General features: G+C 57.6%; 1 protein-coding gene across 1 annotated transcript; it reads right to left on the minus strand.

Annotated features, from left to right (window-relative positions):
• Positions 1–3,344: 3,344 nt before the first annotated feature.
• On the minus strand, positions 3,345–10,225 carry CHI3L1 (chitinase 3 like 1). The gene is made up of 10 exons (XM_041759548.1): positions 9,842–10,225; positions 9,534–9,563; positions 8,438–8,639; positions 7,913–7,969; positions 6,993–7,153; positions 6,152–6,275; positions 4,992–5,115; positions 4,348–4,530; positions 3,634–3,750; positions 3,345–3,485 (listed from the first exon to the last, which is right to left on the minus strand). Exons 1-10 carry the CDS (start codon positions 10,188–10,190, stop codon positions 3,345–3,347), a joined length of 1,488 nt encoding a protein of 495 aa, XP_041615482.1. The 5' UTR covers positions 10,191–10,225.
• Positions 10,226–14,226: the final 4,001 nt, after the last annotated feature.

A 14,226-nucleotide genomic window follows, 5' to 3' on the forward strand; every position in this document is an offset into this window, starting at 1 on the left:
CCCACCCCCAGCCAAATGATGATTCCCAGCTGTGGGGTCAGGTCAGGCAGGGGGACTGGGGGGCAGGGAGATGCCTAGGCCAGGAATAGCTCTGGGGGAGGAACCGCAGGGTCCCTGGAGGAGCGTGCGACCTCGTCCATCACAGCAGTCAGGGTGTTGGTGCCGGATGGGAGGCGGGCACAGATGGGTGAGACGGGACATTGCCGGGAGCCCGTGCCAGGGACCAGCGCAGTGGGAACAAGAGCTTCCATCTGGAGGAGGAACCCAGACCAGGCTTTGGGTCTGGGCCTCTGTGGGGCCACTCGTACCCAGGGCTTCTCAGCCTGGGTGCTGGGACCCAGAGAGCCTGAGACGGCCTTCCCTGGGGAGCACTCCTGGCCTTGCTCCTGGGATCCCACAGTCCCCTTGGCCTCACGGTCCCTGGGCACTGTCACGTGCACTGTGCGGGGTTGAGGGTTCTGGAGAGGGAGGGGGCTGGGATGCCCAGGGTGAGGCTGCTTGGAGGAAGCTCTTCCAGCTCCGCGGCCCCAGGCCCCCGGTTATGTCACTGCCTCTGCTGGAGAGGCTGGAGCGGACTCAGGCTCCCCAGTCCTGGTGACAGTCCCCTAGCCCTTGCGAGTGAGGTGAAGTCATGGGACCCGGCCGGAAGAGACCCGGAGGAGGGCAGCACTCTGACTCTTCGACGCCAGGCATCTGCGAGGAGGGTAATGGGGTCGGTACCACCGAGTGTCCCCTCACTGATTCATTCACCCAATAAGACATTCAGGCTGACAATCATTTAAGGAGCCTGAACATACCCCCGTGTCAGGAGGAGGGGAGGCCACAGAGCTGCCATCGCCAGCGCGAGGGGTGGTCAGAGGCATCCCTTTGGAAAAAGTGAGGTGGCACCTGGTGAAAACAGAAAATGGGCCCATCTGCGGCCCAACAGCGACAGCCCTGGAAACGTCACCCGCGAACCCCAGAGACATGCTCGCGGACACACCCAGCAGCATCGCCTGTGGTAGCCCGAGCCGGGGCAGCAGCTGTCCCCCCACTGCGGAGCGCGCGCCCCCATAACCAGAATATGGGACCCAACGAACCAACTGCAGCTTGCCTGGGGGGGCGGTGATGCGACAGATGGAACAGCTTCCAGGCGAATGAAGGGAGGAAGGCTCACGGAGCGGCGGGGCCCCCCCATGTTCGGTGCAAACACAGGCACCCCCAGGCTCCCTTCCTCCAGGGGCTTCTAGATGATGAGACCCCAGAGGGAGGCAGAGGGGTCAGGAGTGGCTGCCTCCAGGTGGAGGGATGGGGGGGTCTGAGCTGGAGGGGTTTCGGGGACACTGCTGAGGTCTCATTTCCCATCCCGGGGGTGTGGGGGTTACACCGGTTCTCACCAGTCATTCTCTAAATGACACAAATCCATCTCGCGCATTCTTTAGCGTGTATGGTATCTCCCAACATTTAAAAATAAATACACATGTCGTTGACTTAGGGCCCCCGCCACACGCGGGCTGTCCCTCTTGCCCCGGGGCTCCTGTTGCTGCCGGCCATCTGTGGCAGAGTGGCCACGGAGGGCCCGGGGAGCCCCGGGGTCCGGCCCGGCCTGGGTGCCTTGCCCTCTGCCAGGTGACTCAGTGTCCTGCCAGGCAGGAGGCGGGCCCCGGAGACCCGATCCCCATCCCTGGCCTCTGACTCCACAGCTATAAGTGAATGTGACTAACTCTGCCGTACCCTGAGTCAGCCCAGGGAGCCTGGCCCAGGCTGGGGGAAGGGTGGCTCCAGGGAGGAGGACGGGGCTGGGCTGCCCTGGAGGGTGGGCAGTCCCGGGGTTTCGAAGACCCTCATGTGGTGTGGTGGGCAAGGGGCAGGGGTTGGCGAGCACCCGGCCCCCGGCCCGCGATGTGCTGCCAGGTGCCCTCCTGCAGCTTTGGCCACGTTCTCACTTTCTTTGCCTTTAGTGACCTTGGGATCAGTTGCATCTGCCCAGCTCCAGCCGGTTCAGGTTTCAGGGTGGCCAATAGGTACCTCCTTCCCTACACCTCAAACCAGTGTCACAAATGGATAGTCCACACAGGAGGGAATCCACACAGAAATTCCCTTTGACTTTGGAGTGTGCATCTGGGCTCTGGACGCAAGGGCTGCCGGGGGCCCTGGGAGATCCACAGAAACCTGATGAGAGCACTTCTACCTCGTCAAGGCTGGAAGCCTGGCTGGTCTTTGGAGCCCACCCCATGTATTCCCATTGCACTGCCTGCCGGCTCGTGTCCCCAGCCAGCCTGAGGGCCCAGTGGGTCCCAAGAGGAGAGACGAGGGAGGCAGAAGGCTGAGCTGCGGCCCTAGGACACCTGTTTCAGACCAGCAGTGGAGGGGGTCCTTAAGTTCATGAGCCACCTACGGCCTCCGGAGTCTCCGAGGAGGCCGAAGGGCCTGCAGAGACTCCAGCCTGGGCTGGGGGGAGGGCGCAGGAGGGCTCTGGGGTCTCCTTCTGGCCCTGAGTGGCTAGGGTCGGGGCTCTCTCACCTGGCCTTGGGTTGGCTCCCTACCCGTCCCAGGCGCTCAGAGATGAGGGTTTGGAATGAAGCGACTTCCTTCCTAGCACCTGCTACCCTCTGGGAAACAGAAGAGGCTTCTTTGAACAAGGAACTGCGTCAAGAGGCCTGGACTACGTCAGTACCTGGAAAGCCGTCAGCCCTCCTGGGTTAAATCCTCAGTGGATGGATCTGAGGGGGCTGGCCCAGAAGAGGCCAGGGGAGCCTCTCCTGCTGCACCTCCTACAAGCTCCAAGCCCCCAAGCCTCAGAGAGGAATGCGGAAGAGGCGAGGAAGGGGAGCCCCGGGAGCCCCGTGGGGCCACAGAGACCAGCCAAGCAAGCGCCAACACGCGGAAGCTTTGGTGCTTTATTGAGCCGCGGCTGCGGAATTAGGAAGGGGAAATGGGGGGACGTGGTCATGTTCCTGGCCGCAGCGTTTCAAGTTGGGCCCTGAGAGGGCAATTCGTGCGGCAGCTGCTGCGTGGGACGTGCTTGGCTGCGTGGGGCAGCGCTGGCCAAATGGCCTTCTTTGGCAAGGACGCCTGGGGAGGGGGTCGAAGGCATCTCCGTGTGGGGCTGGGGCCATCGAGCATTTTCACGAATCCGCAGGGGCTGCTGAGCTGTGTCCCGCGCTCTGCCCTCCCCAGGCCCCAGCTGCCCAGGGCCCCCCTCTACCCGCTGGTGCACCAGAGCTGAGCTGGGGGCTCCTCTGCGGGGGCCCAAGGCAGGGAGACTGAGGCTGGGGGGGGCTCAGCAGGGCGGGCGATAGGCTCCTGGCCAGCCAGAGCCAAGGGCGAGGGTATCCCTGCCCCCCCTGTGGGCAGGACACAGGCTAGGCCGCCGTGAGCGCGTCCTTGATGGCACTGGTGAGAGGGAAGCGTGCAGCCCCGCCACATAGGGTGCCCCAGAAGTCGTCCAGGTCCAGGGCCCACACCATGGCGCCAGCCAGCTGCCTGTTCCTCAGGTACTGCACCTGCGGGGAAGACCCACAGTGGGCAGAGCTGGGTTCCCCTGGGCTCCCTGAGGGACAGGACCAGCAGGCACCTCCAGGACCTCGTGCAGGGACCTGAATCTGGGCTCCCTTTCCCTCTTCATCCTGGGGTGAGGCTTTGAGAGCCTACCTTGTTTTTGACGCTCTCCTGGTCATCATACCCCACCCACTGGTTGCCCTTGGTGGCGTAGGGGACCTGCTGGCTGGTGAGCCTGTGGACCGAGGCTCCTCGGAGGAAGTCACAGATCTGAGCAGAGGACAGGGCAGGTGGCACGGAGAGCTGCGTGAGACCTTGCAGGGCACCGGGAGATGCCACTGCCCAAGTCTCCTTCAGCCCCTTGCTTCATCCTGCTCAGCAGCCCCCAGCCCCCAGCCCCCAGACTGCAGTCTTCATGCAAATTTATGCAAACCAGATGCAAATGTCCCAGGGTCCTGGGGGTGCTGTAGCCTGAGGCCACTGGGGGGAGGGGACTCTGGTTTGCTTCTGGCATCTTAGAGAGGGAGGAGGGAGGAGGTGGCACGAAGGGGCCCAAAGCGGTAGAGAGCCGCAGAGGGGTCCAGGCAAGGGAACCCGCCCTTCGGCCACCGCTCTTTCCTGGGCTGGAAGGAAGACCTCAGCTAGGACCAGAGGGCCGCGTGGGAGCCAGGCAGGCAGCCAGGTGTGCCTGCAGGGGACTCGGGAGCAAGAGGCCTGACCTCTCCTCTTCTCCCTCCTCAGGGCGCTAGGTTCACCGGAACATAGTGTTTTACTCGCAAAGGAGCAAAAAGAGGGGGGCAAGGTGGGAGGCTCACCTCCTCGGGGCCTCTGAGTGTGTGAGGCTCTTACCTTCTCCCTAGCTCATACCTCATAGTAGGCCAGGATCCCCTCCTCCTTGGTGAACTGGCCTGATAATCCCGGCCCTGAGATGGGGGCACCCACACCGGTCTCGGAGGAGGCCAGAGTGAAGCTCCTTCCAAAGGTGGGGATGCCCATCAGCAGCTTATTGGCTGGGACCCCCAGCCTCAGCATGTAGCTCACGGCATAGTCCTGGGCGGGGGGGTATGAGCTGTTAGTGGTGCTGGTGGGGCAAGGGGGGCAAGACCGAACAGCTCCCACTGCTGCCCTGACCAGGGGCAGTTCCAGGTGTGCTGGGCATCCGGGATTCACTTCCTTCCGGGAGCTGATAATAGCAGTCTAAAGTGCATTTTGTAGTTCCATTCTCAAAAAAAAAATTATCTTAGGTAGAGGAAGGGATTATTACCGTCGGCAGCCAATCGGGCTCAGGTTACCTGACAAGTGCAAGGGTGGCCTAGACTAGACTCTTGCCTCCTCCCTTCTGCAGCCATGGAGAACTCAGACTATGGGCCTCAGTTTCCTCATCTGTGGAGTGGGCCCCATATGTCATCTGTTGCAGGATTCCCCAGGTGTACAGGGCTGGTGTGTGAGCACAGGCAGGTGACAGGTCTCTGGGGCCCCCTCCTGGGCACCCACCCGCCTTCCAAGCTCACAGCATTGTTGAATCGGTCAGAACTTGCATCCATCTGGCCTCGGAACAGGGGGCTGTGGTGTCCTGTGGTCTGACGCCAGGCTCCGTGAAAGTCATAGCTCATAAGGCTGATGAAGTCCAGGTGTCTAGGGAAGAGAGGTCAGAGGGCGAGGCAGGAAATTTAGAAAGTCTCACAGCCTCACGTCCATTCCCCAGCACGATGTGATGGGCAGCCAGGCAGGCCTTTAACCCCTAGAGCCCAGGATCCACTGTCCAGGCCGCGCCAGGGAGTGGGCACAGGGCCCCACAAGTGCGCCCAAGGCAAGGGTGGAGGTGCTCTGCTACGTCCCCAGCACACAGTAGGGAGCCGGCCTCGTGTTTCCCTTCCACCCTCATCTGCCCCCGCCACGTTCATCCTCCTGAAAGCAGATTGAACGTGGCATCAACACAAGGCCTGGTGGGGAAAGAGTTGGAGCAAAGGATGGCCTGAACCCACAGGCCACTGGGGCGGGGAGGGAGCTTTACACACGCATGTGGATTGCGTGGACATGAGCTTCAGGTGTTCGGGGCAGATGGTCGAGAGCCATCTAGCTCCTTCCTCCTGAACGGTCGGTTTCAACACTGAGTCTACACCTCCCCAAGATCATAAAGAAGCTTCTGAAAAGTCATAGTGAAGAGCCTTCGTCTTTACTCCTGGACTCCCTAAGGTCCGTGTCTGCTTCCACTGAGACATCAGCCCCTCCTGGCTGAGAATTGCTCATCCTCGTGTGCAGAAGAAGGCAGGGCGGCGAGAAGGGGTGAACAGGGAGGGGGTGGCCTATGTGTGTGAAGGCGCCTCGGGGTCTAGAAATGCCCAGTGCTGTTGCTGCTGTGCCGCGTCCCCAGTGGCCGCGCTCCGTGGAGGAAAGCCCCGGGCGGAGAACGTGCTCGGCGGTGACGGGCCAGGTTGTGCAGCATTTCCTACTTCCTTTCCCGCAAATGCATTCAGAGACCCTCTCAGCTGCGCAGCACGATGCCCCGCGTGAAAGAGGAGGGGCAAGGATGACTGTGCCCCCTTTGACAGACGGGGAGACTGAGGCACAGAGAGCAGAAGTGACTACTTGCTCAAGGCCATACATCAAGTCTTTGGAAGAACGGCGGATTGGAAAGCCAGGCTTCTGACTCCGCGCGGAGGAGACTCACCGGGAGATCTGGGCCATGTCGTAGCCACTGTCGATGGTCACCTTCCCCGCAGACACTGCTGCGCTGAGCAGCAGAAGCTGTGAGAGGGAGTCTCTGGACACAGGCCAAGGTCTCCTCAAGGTCGCTGATCTTCCTCATCGGCGGGGACCCCCAACATGACGGGGCTTCAGGGGAGTGATAAACTGACCCATTGGTGGCCGCACCTTGGTCTCACCCACCCTTTTCCTAAAAAACCATTTGGACCAGTCACGTCCGCACACCCCACACGTCCCCATTGATGCTCAGCTGCTGCCTGCCCCAGAGGGACCGTGAGGACAGACGGGGGTCCTCGTTGGCCCACAGATCATGTTGGAAGAACTTTGTTTTTCAGTTTGTGTTTTGTTCATGCCAGTAAATGAGACCACAAAATTAAAGTGGTCTTTAAAATTAAAATAATGTTGGCACTATGGACAATTTGTTTAGACAATCAGTGTGCCCCTGGGTGATAGAGATGCTCGGGCCACCCCCTTCAGATCGAGCCAAGGCAGTGCCTGCTGTGGATCAAACAGGCGGTAATGATGCTCCCTGCTCAGTGGGCAGTGATGGGTGACGGGGCGGGGGGGTGTTCTGCTTGGTGCCCTCTGGCCTCTGCGGACCCCACCACACCCCCAGCACGGTCACAAGATATCCCCCTTGTTGTCTAAGATCTCGGGGCACAGGCCAGTTGGTCCTTCCCTGGTCTGGGTCCCAGACCCCAGACCTCAGGCCCCTGTCTGCCTGCCTTCGGGGGGCCAGCGGCTGAAGACAGCTCCAGCTCACCCTGCTCCCTGGGGCCAGCCCCCTCGCCCCCGCTCTCCCCGACCGACCAGCACCTTGACCAGTGTGGTGAAGTGGTGCTTGTCTCTCCGCTCGGGGTGGAGCCAGGCCAGGTCCAGCCCGTCAAAGCCGTGGGTTCGCAGAAACGGTGGCACCGACTTGATGAAAGACCTGCGACTCTGGGTCTTGGAGGCTATTTTGGAAAATCTAGGGCCCAGATCACCCCGGGAGAGTGCTCAGCGCTGACCTGCTGGGGGCCATGGCTGTCTCCAGGGGTTTCTGAGGCCTTGGGAAGCGGGGGCCTGAACCCCAGCGCCCCAGAGGGCATGGCTGGGGCAGGACCCACCTCCAGGCCCCTGAGACAGAGCTCTGGAGCGGCGGCTCTGGTTTCCAGGCCCTGTGCTAACGCCTACTAGCCAAGCCACCTCGGAAAGGTCGCAGCCTGCATCTCAGTTTCTTTGTCTGTGAAGTGGGGACAATTGCTGTGTGCCCGGTGCTGCTGGGGATCACCTGTGGTCATGGCTGGGCGGGGTGCCTGATGCCCAGCGGTCACTCAGTAGGTGGGAGCAATCAGAGCTGCGTCTGCCCCCCCTTCACACCCTGCTCCAACCCTACCCGCTTCAGGGAGTCCTCCAGGCTCTCTAACTCCCAACTTTTCCATTGTTTCCATCTCTCTCCTCCCAGTGCTTAGGGCAGTCTCTCCCAGAAGTTCTGTTTTCAACTCTGAGAGGCAGTAAATGGAGCATGGGCAGAGTTGGAAGACAGACTGGCAACAGGCTGTGTGACTCTTGGCAAGGCCCTCTTCTTCTCTGGGCTCGGGTTTTGGGGCTGTTCACGGGGTGGGCGCCTGGCAACCATTTAGGCCCCTGTGCCTTATCAGTCTGGGGCTCCCAGGACCCTGCCGAGTGGGTGGGGAAGGTCTGTGCCTCCTCACCCCCATTCCATCCTCCGGGAGTTGGCTCCTACCTTTGAGAACCAAAGGTCCATCCTCCAACAGACAGGAGGGTCTTCAGGTTGGGGTTCCTGTGGGGCACAGGGAGGCAGGAGGGCCGGGTGGAATGAGGCTGTTGTAACATGAGTGGCCCCGGGGGTGGGAGACTGCTGAAGGCTTTCAGCGCTGGGCGGGCGGGAGGGGCTCCCAACCCGAGATCTGCATAGACTGCGGCAGTCACCCTGAGGTACGCGGCCCACGTTTGTTCCCCTGAGTGGGGAAACCAGGATACGGCAAAATAGAGTCGTGAGCATTTCCCATGTTCCCTGGAGAGGCACCGCCAGTGGGGGAGAGGGCTGCCCCCACCCCCACCCCGGGAGCTCCACTAGGCTCCTTCTGTAGCCTGCCTCCGTGGTCACCAGGTCCGGCCCAGCATGGGTGCTCATCACCTGCTCCCACGGAAGCCCGGGCCCTCGGATTCCCCAGCAGAGGTGTCGTGCCCTGGGACCAGCCGGTCTAGCCCTCCAACTCCCTCCTGTCCTGGCAGCCTGTGTCCCAACCTGCTCTTGAGTGTGTTCAGCGTGTCGTAGAGAGTGACATCATTCCACTCCCAGGTGTCGATCTCGTTGTTGCTTATGTTGGCGAAGCTGTAGATGACGTGGGTGCAGAGGAAGGGGTCGATGGCATCGGGAAGGCAGCTCCCATCACCCTTCCGGTACTGGGACCAGTTGGTATAGTAGCAGACCAGTTTGTGTGCAGAGCCTGGAGAAGAAGCCTGGGGTGGGGCCTGAGCCAGGCCTGAGCCGGCGCCTCCGGCTGAGCCCTGCCCTGAGCGCAGGCCGGGCTGGGATGTGAGTCCACTTAGAATTCTAAGCACAAGGCGCTGGCTCAGCTGCCCCCGCCTCTGATGAGAATAAGGCCTATTCTGAAAATGCTTTGAGCAGATAAAATGCAGTGGGTGAGCATCCCGCAGACTAAGGACGGGGCACTGTGTGCCCTGAGGGTGGGGGCTGGTGACTAAAGGTAAAATGGGACTCGGAGCAAGTAAAGAGGGCTTCCTGGAGGCAGTGGCCTGGAAGGAGAGGAGGCACCCAGCCCAGAACTGCCCTCAGGGTGGAGACTAACGACCCCTGCAGGGGGTGGTCCATCTGGGATGCTCTGGCCGCTGCTTCCCTGCCTTCCTGCAGGACTGTCCCTAACTTGTCACCTCCCGGGATGGCGGTTCCCGGTGCCCCTCAGCCCGTCCCCCAGGCCGGGCACAGGCACAGAGGACCGGGAAGTCGTTCCTCTCCTCACCCTACGCCCTCCTGCTGCGGAGTGAGCCTTTCCCGCCCTCGTGGTTGCGGAGGAACAGTGGGCGTCCTCACCCAGGCTGCCCCTAGGCCCACCGCGGTGCCCACCAGGCCAAGACGGGTCCGTGCCCTCAGTGCACCAGAGCCTTTGGATGGATTTTATTTTGAAAAATTTCAAATGTACGGAAAAAATAGAGAAGAGCGTAGTAAGCATCCACATGTGTATCGCCTTGGTTTAGCAGCTGTTAGTGTTTCTGAGCCATTTGAATCACAGAAGCAGCTGGCAGGTGCTCCCCTCTGCCAGGACCGAGGCCCCCACGTCCCCTCCATGTTGCCCTCCCGCGTCCTTCCGGGGGTTACTTACAGCTCTGCAGCAGGATCAGGACCACAAAGCCTGGAGGGGAATCCAGAGTCAGGCCCCTGGGAGCACGTCCTGCCCTTCCTTCTGCTCCACCCCACCCCGACGATGAGGCCTTAACACCAGTTGCCCAGCCTCTGTCTCCTCCTCCTCCTCCTCTTCCCCCCTCCTTCCTCCCTCCAGTGACTCTGTTTCCCCTCCCTCCCCTCCCCAGCACGGAGGAGGCCAGCCCCTGTGTGCAGTGGCTCTGAGGGCTGTCTGGGGCTCTCAGCCCGAAAACCCACGACCAAGCCGGCCTTGAGTGCCGCAGGCACCTGTCTGAGCCGCCCTCAGAAGCATCCTGGCTGCACTGGGTGGGGCCGTGGTGTGGCCTGGTCCTGCGACCTCAGCTCCTGAGTGCAGCTGCCTCTTCCCGGGGCCTCGCACTTCCTTTTTATACCTGTCCCATTCCACTCCCACTGGCCCCAAGACATCCCATTTATGGGAACTGAGCTGTGTTAAGGACGGAACTACCGGCTGGGACACGGCCTGGGAGGAGCATGGAGGCCACCAGGGGAAGATTGAGAAACCTTGGAGAGTTTTGAAAACCTGGGCCAGCTCTCGGGCGGGCGGCACCTGCCACCCACGATCCCGTCGGCGGTTCCGTGAGTGAGCCAGCCTCATTCCGAGACACCTCCCTCCCTTGCCGCCTTCCCGCACCGTCCCACACACACCCCTTTACCCCTTCACTTTTCTGCCTGCAATTTCCGGGCTTTTCTGGCAGCCTCTCCGTTGGCCTCACGGGGGGAAACCGGGCCCCGCTGAGGTCCGTCACCCGCAGCGCCCCAAACAAGGCTGCAATTTACTCTCTCCCCGGCCCGCAGCCCCGGCCTGACCTGCTGCCCCCTCGGGCTGTCTCTCTCCAAGCCTCTTTCCCACCAGCCTGGTCTGAGACTCAGGTGAGGGTTGGCAGCCTTTTAGCAGTTGCTGTGCTGATTATGTAAGAGAGAGCTGGGGAGGAGTGGGAAAGCCACCCCATAGGCTGCTCTGGCTTCCTTTTTGGGATTCCAGTTCCAGGAAGCCAGTGGGGATCCTCACAAGCTTGGGGCTGCAGTGAAGAACCAAGGAGCAAATTCCCGCAGGTCCAGATCTCCCCCAGGAGCAGATAATCCCAGAAGATTGATAACCTCCCTAATCTGACACCCAGACCTAAGGATGTCACCCCCACCCCAAGTCCTTGAGTGACCCCTTATCACTCTCAGGGTGAGAACCAAACCTCCTCCTCCTTCTCCTTCTCTTCTCCTTCTCCCTCTCCCTCTCCCTCTCCCCCTTCTCTTCTTCTTTCTTTCTTTCTTTCTTTCTTTCTTTCTTTCTTTCTTTCTTTCTTTCTTTCTTTCCTCCTTTAAAAATTTTACTTATTTATTCATGAGAGACCCAGAGAGAAGCAGAGACACAGGCAGAGGGAGAAGCAGGCTCCCTGCAGGGAGCCCGAGTGGGACTCAATCCTGGGACCCCGAGGTCATGCCCTGGGCCTCAGGCAGGTGCTCAAGTAATGAGCCACCCCGGGGCCCCAAGAATGAAACTTCTTAAGGAGGCTGTGCGGGGTTTGCCCCCTGTTTGGAGATACTTTCTTTGGTCAGAGATCCAGGATGACTTCATTGCAGGCTGCAAAGGAATTAATAGGTGGTGAGTGAAAAGTTCCAAACTCCAAAAACCAGAGTGGGTCAGAGGGCTTCTTAACAAAGTCCTTTCATTTGTACCATGACATTAGGTAATAATCGGACACGAGCCACCCTGGTTTCACAGCTCTCTCCTGGTGAGTGAGGTCTCTCCCCTTCTCCCTCTCCTCTCCCTTCCCATCCCTGTAAAACTGGAACAATTCTTCTTTATTGGTCAAGGGGTAAGATAAAATGGTTCGTGCAGAGTCACTGTGTACCTCTCCCTTTTGAGGTGACTGCCTTCTTTTGGACCCTACAGGGTGGACAGCAATGCCAGCCGGTGATCACTTTTCCTCGTTCACGTGGGCACTGGAAAGTGGACTTCCTCTAATCTTTAACAGAAGTATTATAAAGTAGCGTGCAGGAAATAATTTTGTTACAGGGTGAGGTATAGAAAACACTTCCAGTTTTTACTTTTCCTTTGTTAAAAATTATCTCATTGGCTCAGATTGGCCCAAGCCTTGTCGTCCTGTGCCCTTCTCCAAGCCAGTTTGTTAATTTACATGCTCTGCATGGAAGTGGCTTTGTCACCACAAATGACCAAGAAAGCCCTGGGGCTGCCTCAGCAGCAGTGGCTGAGGGTCCATGGCTCGGGCCTCCAAACCTCATCTCACCTCATGGCCCCTCATCCCTGCACTCCGCCCATGTGTGCCTTCTTTCACATCCTTTTATTTGCTCTACTCTTGCCCACCACAGGGCCTTTGCATATGCCATCTACTTGCCTATCAATAACTGAAGGGCCTGAAGTGTTACGCTGCTTGCAAGCTAGTGAGATAGCCAGCCAGTTTCATGGATTCTTGCAGAAGAACGGAGAATCCTAGATCAGAGACCACGGACTTATCATTCATGGCACAGCGAGAAGCATGAATTTCATTGTTTGTGTCATTTTCTGTGAAGGGAAAGCAGCTATTTTGAATTGCTGTCCTGACATTTTCTACTGTGAGAGACAACCCTGCTCACGCTGCGTCTGGACATTCAGATAAGGACCTGAGCTATGATTCCTGCCACAAGTTCCTGCTTTGCTTTTCCTGATGTCCCTTTTAAAACAACCACCTAGAGTTGAGCCCATGAGAAGTTAGTGACCCTGTCCCAACCACCTTAACCCCAGAGAACAGGTGCCTGTTCTCTATCTCCTGCCTACTTGTGACCTGGGACAGACAACTGCCTTTCTCCCTACTGATTGTCCTTTATCCTCATTTCTGGGATTTGTAAGTCAAAAATCTTGTGGTGACTGTATTGAAACCGTGCCTTCAGTCAAAATGGCCTCAGGGTTTTCACTTCCCCCAAATGGGAGCTCTGATGCTGGAGGTGCCACCTGCCAACCTCATGTGGATGGCTTGTGCCTCTTCAATCAGCGGGTCATCATCTGCATATTCTTAGTGTAACTTCCCAGTTATGGGCTCCCATCTCCCTCCCCTTGGCCCCAAGTTCCGGGAGGGTGATATTGGAGCAGCCCAAGTGGATACTGGGCATGCAATGGCTTGCAGCACAGCCACGGAAGCCTGAGTTCAAGAAACCCAATTCTTGGGGGATCCCTGGGTGGCGCAGCGGTTTGGCGCCTGCCTTTGGCCCAGGGCGCGATCCTGGAGACCCGGGATCGAATCCCACATCAGGCTCCCGGTGCATGGAGCCTGCTTCTCCCTCCGCCTGTGTCTCTGCCTCTCTCTCTCTCTCTCTGTGACTATCATAAATAAATAAATAAATAAATAAATAAATAAATAAATAAATAAATAAAAAAGAAACCCAATTCTTTTATCATAGCAGGAAGCCTGCCTCTCCTTGGAACTGGGCGGAGACATTATTAGACTGACAGTCAATGAAGCTGCCTTTTGCACTGTTTCTATCTTCCAAGGCTGTTTGCTATACAAACATCATCAAAAAGGTAGCATAGAACTCAGCGGTTTGGCACCTGCCTTCAGCCCAGGGCATGATCCTGGAGACCCGGAATCAAGTCCCACATCAGGCTCCCTGCATGGAGCCGCTTCTCCCTCTGCCTGTGTCTCTGCCTCTCTCTCTCTCTCTCTCTCTCTCTCTCTGTTTCTCTGTCTTTCATGAATAAATGAATAAAATCTTAAAAAAAAAAAAAGTAGCACAGAAATGCAAAAGACCCATGGGGCGCTGTCTCCCAGTACTCCCCTTCTGTGTGGCCTGCTTACTCTTACACATCCTTCAGATGGCAGCTCAGCAAAGCACTTGCAGAAAAGGCAGGTTCCTTGGCAAGAGAAGCCCCCCGACTGGGCCTGTCAGAGTATTTTGTACCCCCTTTCCTGGTACTTGATGGGGTTATAATTTTACATCTTGTGTGGATGTGGGTGTCTTATTAATCTCTGCCTCCCTCAGTAGACTATAGACTCAGTAAAGGCAAGGACTGGACCAATCCTTTTAAAGTTTATTTTTACATATTTTTTAAAGTTCAAGTACAATTAACATACAGTGTTATATTAGTTTTAGATGTATGTACAGTATATGATTTGACAACTCTATGCATTACTCGGTGCTCATCACAGGAAATGTACTCTTAATCCCCTTCACCTGTTTCACTCATCCCCCTGCCCACTTCCCCTCTGGTGACCACCAGTTTGTTCTCTCTATTTAAGAGTCTGATTTTTGTCTATTTGTTTTGTTTCTTGAATTCCACATATTAGTGAAATAATATGGTATATGTCTTTTTCTGACTTCTATCACTTTGCATTACACCCTCTAGATCCATCCTCATCATTGCAAATGTCAAGATTTTCTTTTTTATGGCTAATATTCCCTATCTATCTATCTATCTATCTATCTATCTCACATCTTCTTTATCCATTTATGGATGGGTACTTGGATTGCTTCCATATCTTGGCTATCGTAAATAATGCTGCAATAAACATAGGGATACATGTATCTGTTTTAATTAGTGTTTTCATCTTCTTTGGGCAAATACCCAGTGGTGGAGTTACTACATGATATGGTAATTCTATTTTTAACTCTTCGAGGAACCTCCATACTGTTTTCCATGTGGC

The sequence above is a fragment of the Vulpes lagopus genome, chromosome 1, assembly GCF_018345385.1.
Source record: "Vulpes lagopus strain Blue_001 chromosome 1, ASM1834538v1, whole genome shotgun sequence".
Lineage (NCBI taxonomy): Eukaryota > Metazoa > Chordata > Mammalia > Carnivora > Canidae > Vulpes > Vulpes lagopus.

Coding starts and splice junctions, on each gene's coding strand:
- CHI3L1 (XM_041759548.1), bottom strand. CDS start 10,190: ATGAGGCTGGCTCACTCACGGAACCGCCGACGGGATCGTGGGTGGCAG. Junction 8,640..9,533: donor CCTGATCCTGCTGCAGAGCT/GTAAGTAACCCC, acceptor CTTCTTCTCCAG/GCTCTGCACACAAACTGGTC. Junction 3,751..4,347: donor GGATCCTGGCCTACTATGAG/GTATGAGCTAGG, acceptor TCCTCTGCTCAG/ATCTGTGACTTCCTCCGAGG.